Source organism: Palaemon carinicauda, chromosome 1, assembly GCF_036898095.1.
Source record: "Palaemon carinicauda isolate YSFRI2023 chromosome 1, ASM3689809v2, whole genome shotgun sequence".
NCBI lineage: Eukaryota > Metazoa > Arthropoda > Malacostraca > Decapoda > Palaemonidae > Palaemon > Palaemon carinicauda.
This window is the reverse complement of record NC_090725.1, coordinates 109474942-109501552: the sequence shown is the minus strand read 5'-3', so window position 1 is coordinate 109501552 and position 26611 is coordinate 109474942. Positions and strand designations below refer to the sequence as shown.

Below are 26611 nucleotides of genomic sequence, written 5' to 3'. Positions count from 1 at the left end.
GAGCGTTACGTTGGCTAGGCGACTGGTTTTTGCACCAGGAGGAGTTTTAGGGATACAGCCTTTGATTTCCCTTCTTTTAAACTGGCTTATAGAGCGAGAGTCTGATAGGACACGAGAGAAGTTCTCGGCTTGGAAGTTCATGCCTCTGCCCAAATAGACTTCTCAATTCTGGTAGACTCGCCCTGGCGCCTAGCCAGGAGACGCTCCAAGTTGTTTACAGGTCAACTTCTCAACTTTTGTCGAGCCTTTGAAGTTTTGCAGTACTATTATGTCACACATAACAAGGCTTCCAGGGATGGTAAATGGTTCCGCCTCAGTCGCTAACCCCATCTGTTGCCACACCTGCTCCCGTAGACCCTTAATGGGCTTTGCTGCAAGACATGCAGTCCAAGCTTGTGTCCTTGATAGAGGACTTAAATGCGGAGAAGAACCTTCTGGCCAACAACCTTCCAACCGGTTGGTTGTGCGCCCTGTTGCGCTGAGGTATCCTACTCGCGTCTGCCAGTTGAGGTGGTTCCTCCACCGATGCGACCCAGTGTGGGTTGCCAGTCGCACGTTGACGTTAAGCGACGCTCGGAGGTGGTTGTTGACTTTCAGTGTGTCACTAGGAAGACGTTCAACAACCAGCAGAGGTGACTTGTTGTGACGCAGTGCGTCAACCTCAGCAACCCGGTAGGGTGTTGACTGCACAACCCAGCAGTCTAGACAGTTTCGGGTTGACGCTGTACTTCCTCGCGCACCCATGGTTGTTGACAGTTCACAGACTGTGCAGCAGTGCCATGATATTGTGTCCGGCTCCGTCACGCATCCACCAGTGCGACCGGATTCAGCGAGTCAGACGTTGCCCACTCCGTTGCCGTTTCCTCATCAGTTTCGGATGAGGAACCCTCTGATGAGGACGTTGCTGAACAAGACGATCAGCCCCCAGCCCTGCTATCCATCCAGAAGATGCTGGAGAAGGAACGCTGCCCAGTCAGGCTGTGGATGAGTCTGGTAGGGACACTGTCATCCGTGGATCAATTTGTGTCACTAGGAAGACTACACCTCCGTCCTCTTCTATACCATCTAGCTTTTCACTGGAAAAAGAACAAGACGCTAGAAGCGGTCTCGATCCCGGTTTCCGGAAAGTTAAAGTCTTGTCTGACTTGGTGAAAGGACTATATTAACCTTAGAGAGGGTCTTCCCCTGACTGTTCAGACTACCAACCACGTTCTCTTCTCGGACGCATCGGACGTAGGCTGGGGTGCGACATTAGACGATAGGGAATGCTCGGGATTATGGAACTCGAGTCAAAGGACAATGCATTTCAACTGCAAGGAGCTACTGGCAGTACGTCTGACCTGGAAAAGCTTCAGGTCTCTCCTTCAAGGCAAAGTGGTGGAGGTGAACTCGGACAACACCACGGCTTTGGCGTACATCTCCAAGCAAGGAGGGACCTACTCTCTGACATTGTACGAGATCGCAAGGGACCTCCTCACCTGGTCAAAAGGTCTAGACATTTCAATAGTAACGAGGTTCATCCAAGGCAACTTGAATGTCATGGCAGATTGTCTCAGTCGGAAGGGACAAATAATTCCAACAGAAAGGACCCTCCACAAGGATGTATGCAAGAGACTTTGGGCCACCTGGGGCCAGCCAACCATAGATCTCTTCGCAACCTCGATGACCAAGAGGCTCCCAATATTTTGCTCAGCAATCCCGGACCCAGCAGCAGTTCATATAGATGCCTTTCTACTAGATTGGTCACATCTAGATCTATATGCATTCCCTCCGTTCAAGATTGTCAACAAGGTACTGCAGAAGTTCGCCTCTCACGAAGGGACAAGGTTGACGCTAGTTGCTTCCCTCTGGCCCGCGAGAGAATGGCTCACCGAGGTACTTCGATGGCTAGTAGACGTTCCCAGAACTCTTCCCCTAAGGGTGGACCTTCTACGTCAGCCACGCGTGAAGAAGGTACACCAAGGCCTCCACGCTCTTCGTCTGACTGCCTTCAGACTATCGAAAGACTCTCGAGAGCTAAAGACTTTTCGAAGGAGGCAGCCAGAGCGATTGCTAGAGCAAGGAGAACATCCACCCTTAGAGTCTACCAATCGAAGTGGGAAATCTTCCGAAACTGGTGCAAGTCAGTATCCGTATCCTCGACCAGTACCTCTGTAACTCAAATAGCTGACTTTCTCTTATATCTGAGGAAAGAACGATCTCTTTCAGCTCCCACTATCAAGGGTTACAGAAGCATGTTGGCATCAGTCTTCCGTCACAGAGGCTTAGATCTTTCCAACAATAAAGATCTACAGGACCTCCTTAAGTCTTTTGAGACCACGAAGGAGCGTCGTTTGGTTACACCTGGTTGGAATTTAGACGTGGTACTAAGATTCCTTATGTCAGACAGGTTCGAACCGCAACAATCAGCCTCCCTGAAAGATCTCACCTTAAAGACTCTTTTCCTGATATGCTTAGCCACAGCTAAAAGAGTCAGTGAGATTCATGCCTTCAGCAGGAACATCGGATTCTCATCCGAAGCGGCTACATGTTCTACAACTTGGTTTTCTAGCCAAACACGAGCTGCCTTCTCGGTCTTGACCAATATCGTTCGATATTCCAAACTTATCGCATGGTTGGAAATGAACTAGAAAGAGTCTTATGTCCTGTAAGAGCTCTTGAGTTCTATTTAAAAACCTTTACGAGGCCCGTCTGAAGCTTTATGGTGTTCAGTTAAGAATCCATCTTTGCCTATGTCAAAGAATGCTTTATCCTATTTTATCAGACTGTTATTACGAGAAGCTCATTCCCATCTGAATGAGGAAGACCAAGCTTTGCTGAAGGTAAGGACACACGAAGTAGAGCTGTCGCAACTTCCGTGGCCTTTAAACAAAATAGATCTCTGCAAAGTATAATCGACGCAACCTATTGGAAAAGCAAATCAGTGTTCGCGTCTTTTTATCTTAAGAATGTCCAGTCTCTTTACGAGAACTGCTACACTCTGGGACCATTCGTAGCAACGAGTGCAGTAGTGGGTGAGGGCTCAACCACTACAATTCCCTAATTCCATAACCTTTTTAATCTTTCTCTTGAAATGTTTTATTATTGTTTTTGGGTTGTCCGGAAGGCTAAGAAGCCTTTCGCATCCTACTTGATTTGGCGGGTGGTCAAAGTCATTTCTTGAGAAGCGCCTAGATTAGAGGTTTTGATGAGGTCCTTTAGTATGGGTTGCAACCCTTCATACTTCAGCTCCTAGGAGTCGCTCAGCATCCTATGAGGATCGCGAGGCTCAGTAAGGAAGACGTACTTAAAAAGGCAGAGTAATTGTTCAAGTCGACTTCCTTACCAGGTACTTATTGATTTTATGTTTGTTATTTTGAATAACTGCTAAAATGAAATACAAAATACTTAGCTCTTAATGTAACACATAATGCTGGTCTCTACCCACCCCCCTGGGTGTGAATCAGCTATATGATCACCGGCTAAGTTTAATATTGAAAAATGTTATTTTCATTAGTAATATAAATTTTTGAATATACTTACCCGGTGATCATAAATTAAAGGACCCTCCCTTCCTCCCCAATAGAGACCAAGTGGGCAGAGGAGAAAATTGGTTCTGTGTTGACACGGAGTACTTGAGTACCTGCTCGACAGATGGCGCTGTTGATGTACACCCCCACCTGTATAGCGATCGCTGGCGTATTTTGTCCTTAGGTTTTTCTGTCGGGCAGCAGAGCTGACAGCTATATGATCACCGGGTAAGTATATTCAAAAATTTATTTTACTAATGAAAATAACATTTTTATGTTTGTTATTTTGAATAACTGCTAAAATGAAATAAAAAATCCTTAGCTCATAATAATGTAAACAATTATTGCTGGTCTCTACCCACCCCCCTGGGTGTGAATCAGCTTATATAATCACCGGCTAAGTTTAATATTGAAAAATGTTATTTTTATAATAAAATAAATTTTTGAATATACTTACCCGGTGATTATATATTAAAGGACCCTCCCTTCCTCCCCAATAGAGACCCAGTGGACCGAGGAGAAAATTGAGTTCTGTGTTTACATTGAGTACTGAGTACCTGCACGACAGATGGCGCTGTTGAAGTACACCCCCTACCTGCATTGCGATCGCTGGCGGATTTTTAACGTAGAGTTTTCTGTCGAGCAACAGAGTTGCAGCTTATATAATCACCGGGTAAGTATATTAAAAAATTTATTTTATTATAAAAATAACATATTACAGTACTTGCTAAGCTATGAGCCTAGTTGGAAAAGCAGGATGCTATAAGCCCAAGGGCTCCAAATGGAAAAATAGCCCAGTGAGGAAAGGAAACAAGGAAATAGATAACAAGAGCAGTAATGAACAATCAAAATGAAATATTTTAAGAACAGCAACAAGATTAAATTGGATCTTTTATATATAAAATATAAAAGCTTAAAAAACCAGGGAAAGAGAAACAAAAAAGAATAGCATGTCCGAGCGTACCGTCATGCAAGATGAAAACTATTTATCGATTTTAGAATAAGATTAATAGATTTCAACATGTAAAAATGATAAGGCTGTTTTATGTCTTGTTTCTGTAGGGGTCACCCATTTTTAAGGTGAGAAAGTGACACACAGGTAGACTAAGATATGTGGAGGACTGACAGATATCACAAGAAACATGTGGGGTTTTAGCCTCAGGCAAGCATGGGATATGTGGCGGACTGGCAGATATCTGTTATCACAAGAAATGTGGGGTTTTAGCATTATAGAAGGAAACTTTCTACATGATACCTATGATAGAATCAAAGAGAAATTAATACAGGAAGACTTGTTTGTTCCATTTTCTAAAACAGGAGATAATCCAAAATGTAAATGGTCTGACTCTTAGAATTTAATTACTGACTGAAAAATAGAAAGTTTGGTATTCATAATATTATTATTATTATTATTATTATTATTATTATTACTTGCTAAGCTACAACCCCAGTTGGAAAAGGAGGATGCTATAAGGCCAGGGGCCCCAACAGGGAAAATAGCTCAATGAGGAAAGGAAACAAGGAAAAAAATATTTTAAGAACAGTAACAACATTGAAATAAATAATTCCTATATAAACTATAAAAATTTTAACAAAACAAGAGGAAGAGAAATTAGATAGAATAGTGTGCCCAAGTGTACCCTCAAGCAAGAGAACTCTAACCCAAGACAGTGGAAAACTACAGTACAGAGGCTATGGCACTTGTCAAGACTAGAGAACAATGGTTTGATTTTGGAGTGGTGTTCTCCTAGAAGAGCTGCTTACTATAGCGAAAGAGTCTCTTTTACCCTCACCAAGAGGAAAGTAGCCACTGTACAATTACATTGCAGTAGTTAACCTCTTGGGTGAAGGAGAATTGTTTGGTAATCTTAGTGTTGTCAGGTGTACGAGGACAGAGGAGAATATGTAAAGAATAGGCCAGACTATTTGGTGTATGTGTAGGCAAAAGGAAAATGAGATGTAACCAGAGAGAAGGATCCAATGTAGTACTTTCTGGCTAGTCAAAGGACCCAATAACACTCTAGCGGTAGTATCTCGACGGGTGGTGGGTGCCAACCTACTACCTATTATAAATAAGATACCAATGAAACCCTGTATGAGGTCAAAGTATGAGGATTATTTATGATTATTGAATTAACTTGGACAAGGTTACACCAGATTGGTTATTGGCTTCACTTAAATGAGCTGCCACAAGAATACATATCCAATTTAGTTGAATTAGCTGCCACTGGAATTCATATTCAATTCAGTTGAATTAGCTACCACTTGAATCTTCTTTCCCACTGTTTTCCCTACATTAAGGGGTTGGTTGCCTGATGCACCCTCTCCAATGCCTTCTATCAATGGCATCCTCTTCCACTAAACCTCTTCTCTCCAGATCAAACATCACCTTATCTCAACATCTGATTCTCTACCTACTTCTGCCTCTCCCTCCCACTTGAATGGTTTGAGCTAAAGTTTATGTATGAGTGTTTATATCTTTGCATCCCATTATTAGCTAAAGATACATAAGAGTGAAAATTGATTCAGTGATGATTTACTGTGTTTTATGCCATTCCCGTCTTATTTTTTGTTTGTGAGGTTATTGCTAGGTTGGCATGAAATTAAGAACTTCCTTTTTTTCCTTAACTATTATCTTATTTTAAATATTTAACTTAGCCGGTGAATATATAATAGCTGCAACTCTGTTGCTCGACAGACACATACATAAAAAACTCGCGAGCGATCGCTATGCAGGTTGCGGGTGTGCCCACCAGCGCCAACTGTCGGCCAGATACCACTCTCGGATGTAAACAAAACCTTCAATTTCTTCTCTGTCGACGTGTCGACAAGACGTACTTTTACTCGCTGTTGAACCTGGAGTTTTTCCCATCATATTTGGTGAAGTACTTTAATTTGGTTTGAGCTTTCGCAGTACAGGTGTTTTTCTTCAAATAAATCCTTGAACTCGTTTTTGGATAGATTTAATTTTTGATGACAAAGAGAGTATGGACTTTCTTTGACTTTTAAATGGCCGACCCTTACCTTAGACGGAAGTGTGTTTAGGCTTTTAGCAATTATCACGTTATAAATTAATTATAGATTTTCCTCTATATATTTTATATCTCACCGCCTTTATTAGGCCTCTTCGATTAACTTTCCATTTATAATAAACATAAAAATAAATTTTAATGATTTGTTTATATGCGACCTTTCCTGAGAGTAGGCGGTCCTAACTTGGAAACCGAAGTTAAACAACGTTGAGCCCTTTCAATCGTAAATAGCTTTTAAAGAGCTAATGATTTAAAACTTTTTAAATGAATATTTTTTAATAGATATTTTATGAAAGATTTTCTTTGAATAGTCTTCGTACTTTTAAAATATTTAACTTTGCCGGTGAATATATAGCTGCAACTCTGTTGCTCGACAGACAAAAAACTGTACAAAAAAACTCGCTAGCGATCGCTATACAGGTTGGGGGTGTGCTCATCAGCGCCAACTGTCGGCCAGATACCAAACTCTATGTAAACAAAGACTCAATTTTCTCTCTGTCGACGTGTCGACAAGACGTACTTTACTCGCTGTTGAAACCTGGAGTTTTTCCCATCATCTTTGGTGAAGTACTATATTCTGGTTTGAGCTTTCGCAGTGCAGGTGTTTTATCTTCATCTTAAATCTTGAACTCGTTTTGGATAGATTTAATTTTTGGTGACAAAGAGAGTATGGACTTTCTTTGACTTTTAAATGGCCGACCCTTCCCTTAGACGGAAGTGTGTTTAGGCTTTTAGTAATTATCTTATCACGTTATAAATTAATTATAGATTTTCCTCTTCGATTAACTTTCCATTTATAATAAACATAAAGAATAAATTTTAATGTTTTGTTTATATGCGACCTTTCCTGAGAGTAGGCGGTCCTAACTTGGAAACCGAAGTTAATCAACGTTGAGCCCTTTAAATCGTAAATAGCTTTTAAAGAGCTAAGGATTTAAAACTTTTTAAATGAAATATTTTATGAAAGAATTTCTTTGAATAGTCTTCGTACTGTTTTCAAAGATGAACTAACGTTTAGTTTATTTATGCTACGCAGTTTGCGCTCTATCGTTACGATAGAGAGAGAGTGTATCATGGTTTCACTTTGCAGAAAGAGTAAATCGATTCTGACGTTTTGTTCATTCTTTCAAAGCTTAAATGTTTTAAATTCTATTTTAAAGGAACTTTAATTGAAAAACCTTTCAGTTTTTTCCTTTGGTCAAATAACATGTTTTTTTGACGAAACGTAATTGGGCTCTTCTCTTAGGTGCGAAATCAAGAGAGAGAGAGAGAGAGATATAGAGACGGAGGGAGAGAGAGGAGAGAAAACGTTCCGTTCAAGCGGGTAACGTTGTTCTCGAGTTACTCTCGTTCCTAGTCTCTGTACGGGGAGAAAGGATAAAACGTTTTTAGTTTTATTCTCGTCCCCAGGCAATGTACGGTGAGAGATTGAAAACATAGTTTTGAATGAACTAGTGTTTATTCTCTTCCCCAACCACTGATTTTTTTTATCTTAAAAGATGTTTACTGTTTTTTGTGCTGGTAGTAATATGCTTGCATTATACGCCTGTTTTCGCATTTACTACCTTTTGATGAGGGTAGAATTGCGTGCTTCAGGTAGAAATCAGTAAAAGGTTCGATTTCAGTGTAAAAAGTGCAAAACAGAAAATCGTAGTGATAAAGTGATATTGCGCAAAGTGTTACAGTGTTGCGTCCGAGGGTTCGTCTGTTCGTGCCTGTCGTTCACCTAGTCCGGGACCTCTTGCAAGCTCCCAAGCCCAGGGGAGAAGTAATGTCATACGACTTATGGGTTCGAGAGGCCTTGATCAACGAACAGACGTTTCCCTCTATGGTATCGGGTGTATCTTACCAAGATCTCCCCTACCATAAGGCGAGAGAGACGTTTTTCTCCTCGTCATCCGAAGGCTTTTCGCATAAGAAACCTGTAACAAGGTTTCGAGACCCTTAAGCGAAAGTCAGTCCTTTCAGGACAGGTCCAGCGTCCTGGTTGCAGCCATTAGGACAGCTCTGACCCTATGCAGTCATCGGAAAACTGCTCGCCGCCTAACAAAAGCGTAACACAGACTCCGAGAGTCTTTTTTGTTGGCAAAGTGTTGCGGTCACAGACGTTACCCTCGTCTCTTACCGCAACCATTTCCGTGGATCCTTAATGGGTTGTACGGCAAGACATGCAGAATATGCTTGCCTCCCTTATGGAAGACTATTCTGCCTATTAGTCCGTTGAGTCTAGCCGTTTATCTCATCGATATCCTGGCTTTCAGCCAACCTAACGTTCCTTTGTGCATCCTGTTGACGTTGGCGTAGCTAAGTCACGTCAGTCAGGTTGTTTAGAACCACACTCGATGCGGTCTCGTGTGGATTTTCAGCCACATTTGGACGTTAGGCCACTTGCTGATGCTCCTGCTGACGTTCAGGACGTTCGCTAACAATCGGAGTTGACTTGTTTTGACGCTGTGCGTCAACCTCCGCATTCTAGAGTTGTTTTGACTGCTCAGTCTAGACAGTCAAAGCAGTCTCGAGTGGACGCTGTGCGTCCTCACGCACCTGTTGTTGTCGTTGACAGTTCAGTTGTTGACAGTTCACAGACTGTCAAGCAGTTACATGACGTTGCGTCCTGGTCCGCTACTAATGCACCAGTGTGTGTGGACTCTGCTTGTAAAGCATTGCCACCACGGTAGGTCTCTCCCTTGCTTGAGACTCAGCTTTTATCGGACAAGGTTCCTTTAGATGAGGAAGTTGCTGTTCCCCCTCCTACTGATATTCCCTTGAGGACTCTGTCAGACGGAGAGGAGCCTAAAGCTGCTTAGCCCTCTATGGACTTTAATTAAATCATGCTGATTTTTAAGGATCTTTGTCCGGATCTTTTTGTAACTGCTGCTCCTCGTTCGCCTAAACGTCAGAACTTACACTAGGCCTAGCTACTTCGAAGCCGTTGTTTATAAGCTAGTGCTCTCTCGCTCTCCTAGAGCGCTTTACGTCTGCTAGGCGACTGGTTTATCACCAGGAGGAGTTTTAGGGATACAGCCTTTGCTTTCCCTTCTTTTAAACTGGTTTATAGAGCGAGAGTCTGATATGACACGAGAGAAGTTCTCGGCTTGGGAGTTCCTGCCTCTGCCCAGATAGACTTCTCAAATCTCGTAGACTCTCCCTGGCGCCTGGCCATGAGACGCTCCAAGTTTTTTACAGGTCAACTTCACAGCTGTTTTCGAGCCTTTGAAGTTTTGCTGTACAATTATGTCATGCATAAACAAGGCTTTCAGGGATGGAAAGCGGTACCGCCTCAGTCGCTAACCCCGTCTGTTGCCGCACCTGCTCCCGTAGACCCTAAATGGGCTTTGCTGCAATACATGCAGTCCAAGCTTGCGTCCTTGATAGAGGACTTTAATGCGGAGAAGGTTTCTGCTGAACCTTCTGGCCAACAACCTTCCAACCGGTCGGTTGTGCGTCCTGTTGACGCTGAGGTAACCTTCTCGCGTCTACCAGTTGAGGTGGTTCCTCCACCGATGCGACCCAGTGTGGGTTGCCAGCCGCACGTTGACGTTAAGCGACGCTCGGAGGTGGTTGTTGACGTTCAGGACGTTCAACAACCATCGGAGGTGACTTGTTTTGACGCGGTGCGTCAACCTCAGCAACCCGGTATGGTGTTGACTGCACAACCCAGACGGTCTAGACAGTCTCGGGTGGACGCTGTGCTTCCTCGCGCACCCATGGTTGTTGACAGTTCACAGACTGTGCAGCAATTCCATGACGTTGCGTCCGGCTCCGTCACGCATGCACCAGTGCGACCGGACTCAGCGAGCCAGACGTTACCCACTCCGTTGCCGTTTCCCCATCAGTTTTCGGATGAGGAACTATCTGATGAGGACGTTGCTGATCAACAAGACGATCAGCCCCCAGAATAGATCAAGCCCTGCTATCCATCCAGAAGATGCTGAAGAAGGAACGCAGCTCAGTCAGGCTGTGGATGAGTCTGGTGGGGACGCTGTCATCCTTGGAACAGTTTGTATCACTAGGAAGACTACACCTCCGTCCTCTTCAATACCATCTGGCTTTTCACTGGAAAAAGGACAAGACGCTAGAAGCGGTCTCGATCCCGATTTCCGGAAAGATAAAGTCTTGTCTGACTTGGTGGAAGGACAATATCAACCTAAGAGAGGGTCTTCCCCTGGCTGTTCAGACTCCCCACCACGTTCTCTTCTCGGACGCATCGGACTTGGGCTGGGGCGCGTCACTGGACGGTCGGGAATGCTCAGGTCTGTGGAACTCGAGTCAGAGGAGCATGCATATCAACTGCAAGGAGCTGTTGGCAGTTCATCTGGCCTTGAAAAGCTTCGAGTATCTCCTTCGAGGCAAAGTGGTGGAAGTAAACTCGGACAACACCACGGCCTTGGCGTACATCTCCAAACAAGGAGGTACCCACTCACTGACGTTGTACGAGATCGCAAGGGACCTGCTCATCTGGTCAAAAGGTCAAGACATCTCCCTAGTAACGAGGTTCATCCAAGGCGACTTGAACGTCATAGCAGATTGTCTCAGTCGGAAAGGGCAAGTAATTCCAACCGAATGGACCCTCCACAAGGATGTGTGCAAGAGACTTTGGGCCACTTGGGGTAAACCATCCATAGATCTCTTTGCAACCTCGCTGACCAAGAGGCTTCCAATCTATTGCTCTCCAGTCCCGGACCCAGCAGCAATACATATAGATGCTTTCCTCCTAGATTGGTCACATCTGGATCTCTACGCATTCCCACCGTTCAAGATTGTCAACAAGGTACTGCAGAAGTTCGCCTCTCACGAAGGGACAAGGTTGACGTTAGTTGCTTCCCTCTGGCCCGCGAGAGAATGGTTCACCGAGATACTTCGATGGTTAGTAGACGTTCCCAGAAGTCTTCCTCTAAGGGTAGACCTTCTACGTCAGCCACACGTAAAGAAGGTACTCCAAAGCCTCCACGCTCTTCGTCTGACTGCCTTCAGACTATCGAAAGACTCTCGAGAGCTAGAGGCTTTTCGAAGGAGGCAGCCAGTGCGATTGCTAGAGCAAGGAGAGCGTCTTCCATTAGAGTCTACCAATCGAAGTGGGAAGTCTTCCGAGACTGGTGCAAGTCAGTTTCTGTATCCTCGACCAGTACCTCTGTAGCTCAAATAGCTGTTTTTCTCTTATACCTGAGAAAAGGACGATCCCTTTCAGCTCCCACTATCAAGGGCTACAGAAGCATGTTGGCATCGGTCTTCCGGCATAGAGGCTTAGATCTTTCCAACATAAAGATCTGCAAGACCTCCTTAAGTCTTTTGAGACCACCAAGGAGCGTCGTTTGGCTACCCCTGGATGGAATTTAGATGTGGTACTAAGATTCCTCATGTCAGACAGGTTGGAGCCGTTACAATCAGCCTCCCTGAAAGATCTCACTCGTAAGACTCTTTTCCTGGTATGCTTAGCCTCGGCTAAAAGAGTCAGTGAGATTCATGCCTTCAGCAAGAACATCGGATTTTCGTCGGAAAAAGCCACTTGTTCGCTGCAACTTGGTTTTCTAGCCAAAAATGAGCTGCCTTCTCGGCCTTGGCCTAAATCTTTCGATATTCCCAGCTTATCGGAGATCGTAGGCAATGAACTAGAAAGAGTCTTATGCCCTGTTAGAGCTCTTAAGTTCTATTTAAAGCGTACTAAACCTTTACGAGGCCAATCTGAAGCTTTATGGTGTTCAGTTAAGAAACCATCCTTGCCTATGTCAAAGAATGCTTGGTCAGACTTTATCAGATTGTTAATAAGAGAAGCTCATTCACATCTGAGTGAGGAAGACCGAACTTTGCTTAAGGTGAAGACGCACGAAGTTAGAGCTGTAACAACTTCCGTGGCCTTTAAGCAAAATATATCTCTGCAAAGTATAATGGATGCAACCTATTGGAGAAGCAAGTCAGTGTTCGCGTCATTTTACTTGAAAGATGTCCAGTCTCTTTACGAGAACTGCTACACACTGGGACCATTCGTAGCAGCGAGTGCAGTAGTGGGTGAGGGCTCAACCACTACAATTCCCTAATTCCATATCCTTTTAATCTGTCTCTTGAAATGTTGTTTTTTTATGGGTTGTCCGGAAGGCTAAGAAGCCTTTCGCATCCTGGTTGATTTGGCGGGTGGTCAAAGTCATTTCTTGAGAGCGCCCAGATTAGGGGTTTGAGGAGGTCCTGTTGTATGGGTTGCAGCCCTTGATACTTCAGCTCCTAGGGGTCTGTCAGCATCCTAAGAGGATCGCGAGGCTCTGTAAGGAAGACGTACTTAAAAGGCAGAGTAATTGTTCAAGTCGACTTCCTTACCAGGTATCTATTTATTTTGTTTTTGTTATTTTGATAACTTCTAAAATGAAATAAAAACTCTTAGCTCATAAGATGTAAACATTTTTAACTGGTCTCTACCCACCACCCTGGGTGTGAATCAGCTATATATTCACCGGCTAAGTTAAATATTTAAAAATGATATATCTGGGCTCGAACCTGTGCCGCCCAGTGAATAAGCTCCATTTAGCACTTATTCTTAGGTAATTTACTGCTAAATATACCAGAGAAAAAATGTAAAGGAGTGCTAGGTTAACTAGCTCGCTCACCTATTGGTGTCGGTATAAAATTGGGCGTATAATCCAGAGGTCCCGCACTATTTAGATTCATCCACAACAAAGATCCCAATAGAGGAGAGCCGTTCAACCTCACTCGGCACCACCAACTCTGCATCCGCTCAGAACCCAAACTCCTTTTAGCACGCCTGTGTTGTAACCCGCTTTTTTGTTGTGCTCTCGTATTTCGCTTATTTTCCACTGGATTATGGCTTCTTCGTCGGTTTCCCAGGAGACACCGTCTAAGTTAAGTACCAAGCTATGTTTTGCTGTGTTTTGAGCAATCTAGATCGTTTAATATTTAAATTATAGGAGTTTATTCTCTTCGTTCATTTCGATCTTGCTTGATTCCGCTTACAGTTGGTACTCCTGTTTTGAGAGCTTTTAGTTTCACTCGCGGTGTTACTATGTGTATTATTTTTATTATTAATTAAATGTTATTTGTTTTTGTGAATATTCATTATTTAGCGTTTAGAACCCTCGTGGTTCATTTTTAGGGCCGATATCAGTTACGTATCGTTATGGCTTGCCGACCTTCGTTACTAGGCGGCAAATTTATTTTATAAGTCATCAGGTGTGTCCTTTGTGATATATTTATTATGTTGCATGCCTTGCCCTAAAATTTTTATGTGTATATTTATATAAGTTTTCAACGCTATTACTATTATAATGAATATTTGTGCTATTACTCCGTTTGATCTGTCTGGTTGGGGATCGTCAGTTGGTAGCCCTGCTGCTCCGTATCACGTGATCCTCCCCCAAGCTCCCCCTCTCGCTAGGTGGGCGGCTAGGCTTCTCTCCCCCCTCCCCTAGGGGACCGTGGCCTTCCCTCCTTTAGAGGGGGTAGTTCAGTGTGTATGGACTTTGTCCTCCGGGTGTCCCGGCGGGTTCGTCTCTGTCTAGACGGGTTGGCCACCGGTCAACAGAGTTGGATCCCGGTGCACCCTGTTTTATATTCACTTATCACACTTTTATTATGTTATACGAAACCCTCCGGGTTCGGTTGGCGGTTCTTATCTACAGTTCCGCCCCCCTATTAATTTATAACAGTTCCTATGATTATATATGATTATATATGACAGATTACTATCTCGGAGTTCCTATATGAATTGGTTTATGGATATACTTTTATTTCCCGGCCCGGGGCTTAACCTCGCTCCGGGAAATCAGACACTATGTGTCTTAATTCTTTGTTGCATTTTATACTCCCGGCTCGACCGGAATGGATAGCTATACTCTAGTCTTAAGTTAGACTTATGTTTAGGCCCGGGTCCTCCGGACCTGCCCCTACTTAAGAGTATTACAATTAAGCTCTAGTCTTCAGTTAGACTTATGTTAGGCCCGGGTCCTCCGGACCCGCCCCTACTTAAGAGTATTACAATTAAGCTCTAGTCTTAAGTTAGACTTATGTTAGGCCCGCGCCCCTACTTAAGAGAATTACAGTTTCTCATATACTATTCTTTTTATAGATGGTGCATTGTCAGACGACGGCCTGTGCGGCTGTTCTGCATCAGCCTTGTGGGCACACCGTATGTCGGTCTCACGCCCTCTGCGGGGTTCAGCTGGAGGACATCGTGGTCTGGCACCCTGACAACTGCATGGTCTGTTTTGACCTCATCACCACCCTTGGATCTGACTCGGTGAGTCCTGTTGGCTATGTTGTCTTTTTATTTATCTTACCTTTTTTGGTATACATACACTATTTAGTAAGATTTCTATGGTCTTGAAGGACCACTATGAGTCTGCCTTTTTATAATTCCCACTATTATTTTAGGCATCCCCGGAGCAAAAGTCTGCGGCTCGGGCCACACTGAAAGTGTGGGTTGGTGGTTTTGCCCGGAACGTGAAATCCAAGCAGCCTTACGTCCTATCCGAAGACTATTGTGCCATGGTCTATCCTAACGCCAAGTCTTCAGCCGCTGTGGCTAGGCATGTTGCAGCTCCCATCATTGCCCACATTGATGCCACCATAACGGGGTTTATTGATCAAGATCAAGATCCGTCGGATGCCCCCGGAGATCTGGAAGACAATGTGGCTTCCATGAACCTGGACGTCGAACCCATGTTATTGGATGATCCGGACGCAGGTAGGGTGGTAAGTGAGGCAGGTGTTACCGGCGCTGAGATTCCTATCCTCAGCCCCGCTCTTTCTTCTTCTTCTGATCGCTCTTCCTTTCATGGTTTTTCTGGGGACCGTGATTCGTCTCAACGATCACACCCGGTTCCCCCCAAGGATAAGTCTACATCTAGAACCTTACCTAAAGCTCGTAAGCCTCACAAGGCTTCCCATAGTTCTAAGCTGAATACAAACCCGTCATCTAAGGCTTCCGGCTCCTCCTCTAAGTCTCACGACCCAGGAGTACAATCCGCCACTCCTGCTCCTAGCCCGGGCCTTTCCGAATCAGCCATGCTTCGTATTGTGTCGGAGATGCAAGCTAAGTTGGTGTCGTAAATGCAGGCCAAGATGGACACGATGTTCTCTAACATCGGTCAGAGACTTGGAGCATTAGAGCAAGGGGCTCCGGAGCGAGTCCAAAGCTCTCTCATCCCGGATGCCTCTAAGCTCCCGCCGTTTACCAAGAATAATCCTTGGCGCATGGCTCTTCATTCTCCGTTCTCAGACGGAATGTTAACTTTGGAAGGTCTTGGCACTCGTCCTCTAGAGGACTTTGAATTCTTTCCTCCTGGTCTGGCATTTCCATTTCATGGTTATGCCAGGCTTACCGAGGAAGCTCTGGTTCGGCTAGATAAGGTCCCCAAAGAGACCGTCATCTTCCCAAAAGAGCAAGCCCAATCTGTTTGGGCTAGGTTCTTGAACGACATCGGTTGCACCAACACCATGTTAACGCCGTATAAGAGTTCCTTCACAATGTTTTTAATGGATAAAAACACCGTGACTCCATGTGTCAATAAGGTAGCAGAGCTTGCTTTCCAATATGCTCTGGAGGAGAAGCCCTTGCCTCCCATCCGAGAGGTGGATCCGATCTCCCTCCTTCCGAGAGGTGGATCCGATCTCCCTCCTTCTTCCTTCTGGCATTGAGTGTTGGGACAACGTCCATACCACTTTTACCTCTGGCAAGCTATCAGCGGACTGTGCCTCAGTCTTGTTTAGTGAGCGGCTCATTTGGTCAGACACCTCCCAAAATTGCCTAAAACCCACTCACAGAGTCATCCAGTACCTTCAATCTCTAGGCTTCCAGATCAACTTCAAGAAGTCCCGTCTTCTTCCGAAATCAAAGTTCCAATGGCTCGGCCTGCAATGGGATCTTATATCTCATACTCTGTGTCTTCCCAAACCCAAGAGGTTAGAGATTGCAATAAACACCAAACGCTTTCTCAAAGACAAAGTAAGTTCCAGACGACTCCAAGAGAGGATCCTAGGGTCCCTTCAATTTGCTTCAGTGACGGATCTACTTCTGAAGGCAAAATTGAAAGATATCAATCGTGTCTGGCGTTCGAGGGCGAACCGGAAGCTCCGGGACAGGAAAGTCCGCCTTCCTCCCATTCTCCGGGAAAGACTTCTACCTTGGACAAGGGCCAACAATCTGTCAAAGTCAGTTCCCCTTCGATTTCCGCCTCCGAAGTTAATCATTCACACGGACGCATCCCTATCAGGTTGGGGAGGCTATTCTCAGCTCAGGAAAGTTCAAGGTCTTTGGTCTCCCTTATTCCGCCAACTTCACATCAATGTGCTGGAGGCCATGGCAGTTCTTCTAACCCTGAAACGTCTCTCTCCACCCAAGAGACAACACCTTCGCCTGGTTCTCGACAGCGAAGTGGTGGTCCGCTGCCTCAACAGAGGCGGATCAAAATCAGGGCCTCTGAACCATGTTCTAGTAGCCATATTCTCCCTAGCAGCCTCGAACCGTTGGCATCTTTCAGCCGTCCACCTGGCGGGAGTCCGGAACGTAGTGGCGGACGCCCTGTCCCGGACCTCCCCTGTAGAATCGGAATGGTCACTCGATCTAAAGTAATTCCGGTGGATTCTCTCTCGGGTTACGGGTCTCCAAGTGGATCTCTTCGCCACGGAGTCCAACCACAAGTTGAGAGTATATGTGGCTCTCAATCTAGACCCTCAGGCCTACGCCACAGACGCTATGTCACAGAATTGGGACATCTGGGAAAGGATTTATCTCTTTCCCCCGGTGAATCTTTTACTGAAAGTCCTAGACAAGCTGAGATCCTTCAAGGGTCGAGTAGCCTTGGTCGCACCCAACTGGCCCAAGAGCAATTGGTATCCTCTCCTGCGAGAGTTGAGACTACATCCTCACCCGATACCCAATCCGGTTCTGTCTCAGATAGTACAAACACGCGTTGTGTACGCTTTCTCAAACATTCAGAGCGCCCTAACTTTATGGACTTCATGAAGTTTGCGGCCATGCATGGGGCCAATATCGATCCTCAAAACACCGTTCCTAGAATCAGATAAACGGGATTCCACCATCCGCCAATATGATTCTGCGGTTAAAAAGTTGGCTAAATTTTTGATAGACTCAGACGTACACTGTATGAACTTGAACCTTACAGTCACTTTCTTTAGAACTTTATTAGAATCAGGTCTGGCAGCCAATACTATCACCACTATTAAATCTGCCTTGAAAAAGATATTCCTAGTGGGTTTTAACATAGACTTAACCGACTCGGTGTTAGCTTCTATTCTGAAAGCCTGTGCCAGACTGAAACCGGTTACTCGTCCTACCCCGGTTACCTGGTTCCTTAATGATGTACTCAAATTGGCTTCTGATACCATTAACAGTTCTTGTGATTACATTCCCCTTCTCAGGAAAACACTTTTCCTGGTGAGTTTGGCTTCCGGGGCAAGAATTTCTGAACTGGCAGCTTTGTCAAGAGACCCGGGTCATATTGAGTTCCTTCCTTCGGGAGAGGTCCTTCTTTCACCTAACAAATTCTTTTTAGCTAAGAACGAAGACCCTCAGAACAGATGGTCCTCCTGGAAAATTGTTCCCCTCACGCAAGATCCGTCTCTGTGCCCTGTTACTACTCTTAGGTCTTATTTATCCCGGACCTCCTCTAACTCCTCGGGGCCTCTATTCGTTAGAGAACAAGGCGGTACCATTACCATTAAAGGGATCAGGCAACAAATTTTGTATTTTATTAAACAAGCTAGCCCTGACTCTTTTCCTCTTGCACATGATATCAGAGCGGTTGCTACTTCGGTGAACTTTTTTCACCACATGAATTTTACGGATCTTTCCAGGTATACAGGGTGGAAGTCACCCTCAGTGTTCAAGAAACACTACCTTAAACATTTGGAAGCCCTTAAATTTCCTACAGTAGCTGCAGGGAGCGTAGTTACCCCCAGGTAACTCATATGTTAATTCCTTGTTATTTTATCTCTCCCCCATACCTGCCTCATTTATACCCTATTTGTATTCGTTGGTTTCGCACCTGATTACTATTATTATATTTGTTAATTTTTGACTCCTGAGTATCTGTATATATCATCACTCACGGCATTATTATACCTTACCTTATTTGTCAGTTGTTCCACCAAGTGGATTATGTTCCTTTTAAGATACCCTTATAATTGTTTTGTGGCACTCATCTCTGATTAAAGCATCCTGTATTTCCCTCACGCTTATGTTTTTTCCTTTATTTTGCAAGTTTGGTGACATTTCTCTTGTATAGATTCACTGGGCGGCACAGGTTCGAGCCCAGAAAAGGGATTTTGACGTAGGAAAAATCTATTTCTGGGCGAGGGACCTGTGCCGCCCAGTGAACCCTCCCAGCTCCTCTCCCTTGGAGTCCCCAAACTTTGGGTGCTAAGGAGTTGGGTTCTGAGCGGATGCAGAGTTGGTGGTGCCGAGTGAGGTTGAACGGCTCTCCTCTATTGGGATCTTTGTCGTGGATGAATCTAAATAGTGCGGGACCTCTGGATTATACGCCCAATTTTATACCGACACCAATAGGTGAGCGAGCTAGTTAACCTAGCACTCCTTTACATTTTTTCTCTGGTATATTTAGCAGTAAATTACCTAAGAATAAGTGCTAAATGGAGCTTATTCACTGGGCGGCACAGGTCCCTCGCCCAGAAATAGATTTTTCCTACGTCAAAATCCCTTTTTAATTATAAAATAAATTTTTGAATATACTTACCCGGTGAATATAAATTAAACGGCCCTCCCTTCCTCCCCAATAGAGACGCAGTGGGATGAGGAGAAAATTGAGTCTTTGTTTACATAGAGTTTGGTATCTGGCCGACAGTTGGCGCTGATGAGCACACCCGCAACCTGTATAGCGATCGCTAGCGAGTTTTTTTGTACAGTTTTTTGTCTGTCGAGCAACAGAGTTGCAGCTATATATTCACCGGGTAAGTATATTCAAAAATTTATTTTATAATTAAAATATCATGTTTCAAAGATGAACTAACGTTTAGTTTATTTATGCTACGCAGTTTGCGCTCTATCGTTACGATAGAGAGAGAGAGTATCACGGTTTCACTTTGCAGAAAGAGTAAATCGATTCTGACGTTTTGTTCATTCTTCTTTCAAAGCTTAAATGTTTTAAATTCTATTTTAAAGGAACTTTTTAATTGAAAAACCTTTCATTTTTTTCCTTTGGTCAAATAACATGTTTTTTTGACGAAACGTAAGTGGGCTCTTCTCTTAGGTGCGAAATCAAGAGAGAGAGAGAGAGAAAGATAGAGACGGAGGGAGAGAGAGGAGAGAAAACGTTCCGTTCAAGCGGGTAACGTTGTTCTCGAGTTACTCTCGTCCCTAGTCTCTGTACGGGGAGAAAGGATAAAACGTTTTTAGTTTTTTATTCTCGTCCCCAGGCAATGTACGGTGAGAGATTGAAAACGTAGTTTTGAATGAACTAGTGTTTAGTCTCTTCCCCAACCACTGAATTTTTTATCTTAAAATATGTTTACTGTTTTTTGCTGGTATTAATGTGCTTGCATTATACGACTGATTTCGCAATTACTACCTTTTGATGAGGGTAGAATTGCGTGCTTCAGGTAGAAATCAGTAAAAGTTTCGATTTCAGTGAAATAAGTGCAAAACAGAAAATCATAGTGATAAAGTGATATTGCGCAAAGTGTTATCAGTGTTGCGACCGAGGGTTCGTCTGTTCGTGCCTGTCGTTCGCCTAGTCCGGGACCTCTTGCAAGCTCCCAAGCCCAGGGGAGAAGTAATGTCGTACGACTTATGGGTTCGAGAGGCCTTGATCAGCGAACAGATGTTCCCTCTATGGTATCGGGTGTATCTTACCAAGATCACCCCTACCATAAGGCGAGAGAGACGATTTTCTCCTCGTCATCCGAAGGCTTTTCGCATAAGAAACCTGAAACAAGGTTTCGAGGCCCTTAAGCGAAAGTCAGTCCTTTCAGGACAGGTCCAGCGTCCTGGTTGTAGCCATTAGGACAGCTCTGACCCTATGCAGTCATCGGAAGACTGCTCGCCGCCTAACAAAAGCGTAACACAGACTCCGAGAGTCTTTTTGTTGGCAAGGTTTTGCGGTCACAGACGTTACCCTCGTCTCTTACCGCAACCATTTCCGTTGATCCTAAATGGGTTGTACGGCAAGACATGCAGAATAAGCTTGCCTCCCTTATGGAAGACTATTCTGCCGATAAGTCCGTTGAGCCTAGCCGTTTATCTCATCGAGATCCTGGCTTTCAGCCACCCTAACGTTCCTTTGTGCGTCCTGTTGACGTTGGCGTAGCTAAGTCACGTCAGTCAGGTTGTTTAGAACCACACTCGATGCGGTCTCGTGTGGATTTTCAGCCACATTTGGACGTTAGGCCACTTGCTGATGCTCCTGTTGACGTTCAGGACGTTCGCTAACAATCGGAGTTGACTTGTTTTGACGCTGAGCGTCAACCTCCGCATTCTAGAGTTGTTTTGACTGCTCAGTCTAGGCGGTCAAAGCAGTCTCGAGTGGACGCTGTGCGTCCTCACGCACCTGTTGTTGTTGACAGTTCACAGACTGTCAAGCAGTTACATGACGTTGCGTCCTGGTCTCTCGCACCTGTTGTTGTTGACAGTTCACAGACTGTCAAGCAGTTACATGACGTTGCGTCCTGGTCCGCTACTAATGCACCAATGCGTGTGGACTCTGCTTGTAAAGCATTGCCACCACGGTAGGTCTCTCCCTTGCTTGAGACTCAGCTATTATCGGACAAGGTTCCTTCAGATGAGGAAGTTGCTGTTCCCCCTCCTACTGATATTCCCTTGAGGACTCTGTCAGACGGAGAGGAGCCTAAAGCTGCTTAGCCCTCTATGGACTTTAAATAAATCATGCTGATTTTTAAGGATCTTTGTCCGGATCTTTTTGTAACTGCTGCTCCTCGTTCGCCTAAACGTCAGAACTTACACTAGGCCTAGCTACTTCGAAGCCGTTGTTTTATAAGCTAGTGCTCTCTCGCTCTCCTAGAGAGCTTTACGTTTGCTAGGCGACTGGTTTATCACCAGGAGGAGTTTGGGGGATACAGCCTTTGCTTTCCCTTCTTTTAAACTGGCTTATAGAGCGAGAGTCTGATATGACACAAGAGAAGTTCTCGGCTTGGGAGTTCCTGCCTCTGCCCAGATAGACTTCTCAAACCTCATAGACTCTCCCTGGCGCCTGGCCATGAGACGCTCCAAGATTTTACAGGTCAACTTCACAGCTGTTTTCGAGCCTTTGAAGTTTTGCTGTACAATTATGTCATGCATAAACAAGGCTTTCAGGGATGGCTCCAATGATCTGACAGCCACGTTCTCTGCAGGAACAAGTCCCTCAGGGATGGCTCCATGATTGGGCAGCCATGTTCACTGCAGGAGTACGTAAGAGGCAAGTGCGCTCAATGTGTTCATTGTCAAGACAAACTTCACGATGAAGTCTTCCAGGCTGTCTTGACAGCATTTATGGAAGGCGACTGGATGGTCTCTCTCGACCTTCAGGAGGCATACTTCCACATTCCTATACACCCGGATTCCCAACCGTTTCTGAGGGTTGTTTACAGGAATGTGGGGTACCAGTTTCGAGCTATCGGGGATCCGAGCCTCCCTGTACTTGGACGACTGGCTTCTCAGAGCATCGTCCAGCCTTCACTGTCTGCAGGATCTACATTGGACGTTGAGTCTGGCCAGGGAGTTGGGACTTGTGGTCAACCTAAAAGTCCCAACTGATCCCATCCCAGATTATTCTATTTTTGGGGATGGAGATTCGCAGTCAAGCCCTGCTCGAAGTCCAACTAATGCTGAAAAGAAAACGTTTATTCAGTCAGGAGTTGGAACAGTCTCGTAGGGACTCTCTCATCCCTGGAGCAGTTTGTCTCACTAGGGAGACTACCCCTTCTGCCTCTCCGGTTCCATCTAGCCTCTCACTGGAACTAGGACAAGACATTAGAGACGGTATCATTCCCAGTCTCCGAACCAATAAAGGCATGCCTGAAATGGTGGGACAGCAATATCAGTCTGAGAGAGGGACTATCCCTAGCAGTCAAGAACCCAACCACGTGTTGTCCTCAGACGCGTCGGGTTTGGGTTGGGTGCGACCCTGGACGGTCGGGAATGCGCTGGTCTGTGGACCTTAAGTCAGAAGAGCATGCACATCAATGGCAAGGAGCTATTAGCAGTCCACTTGGCCTTGATGATATTAGGAAGCGTCCTCGAAACTAAGTGGTAGAGGTCAACTCAGACAACACCACAACTTTGGCGTACATCTCCAAGCAAGGAGGCACACACTCCTTCCCGCTGCTCGAGATCGCAAGGGACCTTCTCTTATGGTCTAGAATTCGAGGCATCTCCCTGTTGACGAGATTCATCCAGGGGGACTTGAACGTCTTGGCAGACTGTCTCAGTCGGAGGGGTCAGGTGATACCCACGGAATGGACCCTCCACAAGGACGTGGGCAAGAGTCTTTGGGCTTCTTGGGGTCAACCAACCATAGACCTCTTTGCCTCCTCGTTGACCAAAAGGTTACCAATCTTTTGCTCTCCAGTCCTAGATACAGAAGCAATCTACATAGACGCGTTTCTACTGGATTGGTCTTTTATGGACTTATATGCATTCCCACCATTCAAGATAGTCAACAAGGTACTGCAGAAGTTCGCCTCTCACGGAGGGACAAGGTTGACGTTGGTTGCTACCCTCTGGCCCGCGAGAGAGTGGTTCACCGAGGTACTTCAATGGCTGGTAGACTTTCCAAGAAGTCTTCCTCTAAGGGTAGATCTGTTACGTCAGCCCCACGTAAAGAATGTCCATCAAAGCCTCCCCGCTCTTCGTCTGACTTCCTTCACACTATCGAAAGACTCTCAAGAGCTAGAGGTTTTTCAAAGGAGGCAGTCAGTGCGATTGCAAGAGCTAGGAGAGCTTCTACCATTAGAGTATACCAGTCGAAGTGGGAAGTCTTTCGAGACTGGTGCAAGTCAGCATCTGTGTCCTCGTCCAGTACCTCTGTAGCCCAAATCGCAGATTTTCTTTTACATCTGAGAAAGGTTCGCTCCCTTTCAGCTCCCACGATTAAGGGCTACAGGAGCATGTTGGCTTCGGTCTTTCGACATAGAGGCTTAGATCTTTCCAACAATAAAGATCTACAGGACCTCCTTAAGTCTTTCGAGACCTCTAAGGAATGTCGTTTGGCAACTCCTGGATGGAACTTAGACGTGGTCCTAAGGTTCCTCATGTCAGACAGGTTTGAGCCATTACATTCAGCCTCCCTGAAGGATCTCACCCTCAAGACACTTTTCCTAGTGTGCTTGGCTTCGGCTAAAAGGGTCAGTGAACTTCATGCCTTCAGTAAGAACATCGGCTTTTCTACAAAAAAAAAAAAAAAAAAAAAAAGCCACTTGTTCACTTCAACTTGGTTTCCTGGCCAAAAATGAACTGCCTTCTCGTCCTTGGCCTAAATCTTTTGATATTCCTTGCTTATCAGAGATCGTAGGCAACGAACTGGAAAGAGTATTATGTCCTGTTAGAGCTCTTAAGTTCGATTTAGCTCGTACTAAGTCATTACGAGGGAAATCTGAGGCATTATGGTGCTCAGTTAAGAAACCTTCATTGCCTATGTCAAAGAATTCTTTGTCATATTTTATCAGATTTTTTTAATACGAGAAGCTCATTCTCACTTGAGTGAGAAAGACCGATGTTTGCTCAAGGTTAAGACGCACGAAGTTAGAGATATAGCAACCTCCGTGGCCTTCAAGCAAAATAAATCTGCAAAGTATTATGGACGCGACTTCTTGGAGAAACAAGTCAGTGTTCGCGTCATTTTACTTAAAAGATGTCCAGACTCTTTACGAGGACTGCTACACACTGGGTCCATTCGTTGCAGCGAGTGCAGTAGTGGGTGAGGGTTCTACCACTACACTTCCCTAATTCCAATATCCTTTTAATCTGTCTCTTGAAATGTTTTTAATATTGTTTTATGGGTTGTTCAGAAGGCTAAGAAGACTTTCGCATCCTGATTGATTTGGCGGGTGGTCAAAGTCATTTCTTGGGAGCGCCCAGATTAGGGGTTTGATGAGGTCCTGTTGTATGGGTTGCAGCCCTTGATACTTCAGCTCCTGGGAGTCTGTCAGCATCCTAAGAGGATCGCTGGGCTCCGTGAGGAAGACAGACTTACAAGGCAGAGTAATCGTCTAAGTCAACTTCCTCTCCAGGTACCTATTTATTTTGGTTTTGTTATATTGATAACTGCCAAAATGAAAAAACTCTTAGCTTATACGCTGTAAACATAATTAACTCTGGTCTCTACCCACCTCCTTGGGTGTGAATCAGCTATTATATATTCACCGGCTAAGTTAAATATTTAAAAATGATATTTTAATTATAAAATAAATTTTTGAATATACTTACCCGGTGAATATATAAATTAAATGACCCTCCCTTCCTCCCCAATAGAGACGCAGTGGGATGAGAAGAAATTGAAGGTTTTGTTTACATCCGAGAGTGGTATCTGGCCGACAGTTGGCGCTGGTGGGCACACCCGCAACCTGCATAGCGATCGCTTGCGAGTTTTTTATGTATTTGTCTGTCGAGCAACAGAGTTGCAGCTATTATATATTCACCGGGTAAGTATATTCAAAAATTTATTTTATAATTAAAATATCATTTTTCAGGTTGTCGTCCCCGCAGAAAAGAAACCAGATTCCCTCAGTTATCACTCGTCACTTTTCTCGTCAGGTGTTTTACGTACTTGTTCCCACAAGGGACAAGATATAGAATTTCTTGCTGATGAAATTCAGGTATGTTATTTTTAAATAATGTTATGAATTTAGATGTACAATTTGTTATTTGTTTTGTCTATAACACTTCCAGAAGGCTAAAATCACTGGCTACAATACCCATGTACTAACTGCATAGTCTCTTCAACGTATACGTTTCCAGAACGCTAAAATTACTGGCTACAATACTACATGCACCTACTTCAAAGACGCTACAATATTGCAACGCTTACAGAAGGGAAAATTCACTTAAAAATATAGAAACCTTTTAAATTGGAGTAATTTCTGGCACATTGGGGTTTTGTTTTTATAATTAGTTGATAAGGTATAGTAGACTAAAGTCGGAATGAGGGAGAGTACCCACTCACTCATTTGTCAGTATATCTCATTTTTATTCAACTTTTTTTGATAAAAACATCTCCAGTGATGCTTTTTTTTTTTTTGCAGTATTTGTATTGAGTGCTTTTGCAAATTGTCATTTTATTGTCACTTGAAGATTAATCCTTTTGTTCCTTTAGAAGGAACCAGGAGTGTTTATTTCCCTTGCATGTTTAACTCTTGCAGAAGGGGTTGAGAAGACTTATTCAGTGTTGTTGGAAGGTAATATGCCTCTGTTAACCCTTAATGACCATTAGGGTGGTATTTTACTGGTAAACCTTGAAACCACTCCTCACTATTATTATTATTATTATTATTATTATTATTATTATTATTATCATTATTTTTATTATTATTATTATTATTATTATTATTATTATTATTATTATTATTATTTTTACTTGCTAAGCTACAACCCTAGTTGGGAAACCAGGATGCTATAAGCTCAAGGGCTCCAACAAGGAAAATATCCCAGTGAGGAAAGGAAATAAGGAAAAACTACAAGAGAACTTTAAGAACAATAATAACATAAAAATAAATCTTTCATGTATAAACTTTAAAAACTTGAAGGTAACAAGAGGATAAAATCTTCAAAATAACAAGAGGAAGAGAAACAAGATAGAATAGTGTGCTGAGTGTACCTTCAAGCGAGAGGTCTCTAAACCAAGACAGTGAAAGAACATGGTACAGAGGCAATGGCACTACCCAAGACTAGAGGACAATAGTTTGATTTTGGAATGCCCTTCTCCTATACAAGCTCCTTACCATAGCTAAAGAGTCTCTTCCACCCTTACCAAGAGGAAAGTAGCCCTTGAACAATTATAGTGCAGTAGTTAACCTATTGAGAGAAGAAAAATTGTTTGGAAATTTCCGTGTTGTCAAGTGTATAAGGAAAGAGGAAAATGTGTAAAGAATATGTGT

The 26611-nt window shown here is 44.2% G+C and overlaps 1 protein-coding gene across 1 annotated transcript in view; it reads left to right on the top strand.

Annotated features, from left to right (window-relative positions):
- Positions 1 to 26611, top strand: part of LOC137653733 (asparaginyl-tRNA synthetase-like) — a 114437-nt gene that overhangs the window by 51651 nt on the left and 36175 nt on the right. Inside the window, exon 4 of the mRNA XM_068387386.1 lies at positions 25208 to 25333. Within this exon, the coding sequence (XP_068243487.1) occupies positions 25208 to 25333 (126 nt within the window). The remainder of the gene's footprint in view (positions 1 to 25207; positions 25334 to 26611) is intronic.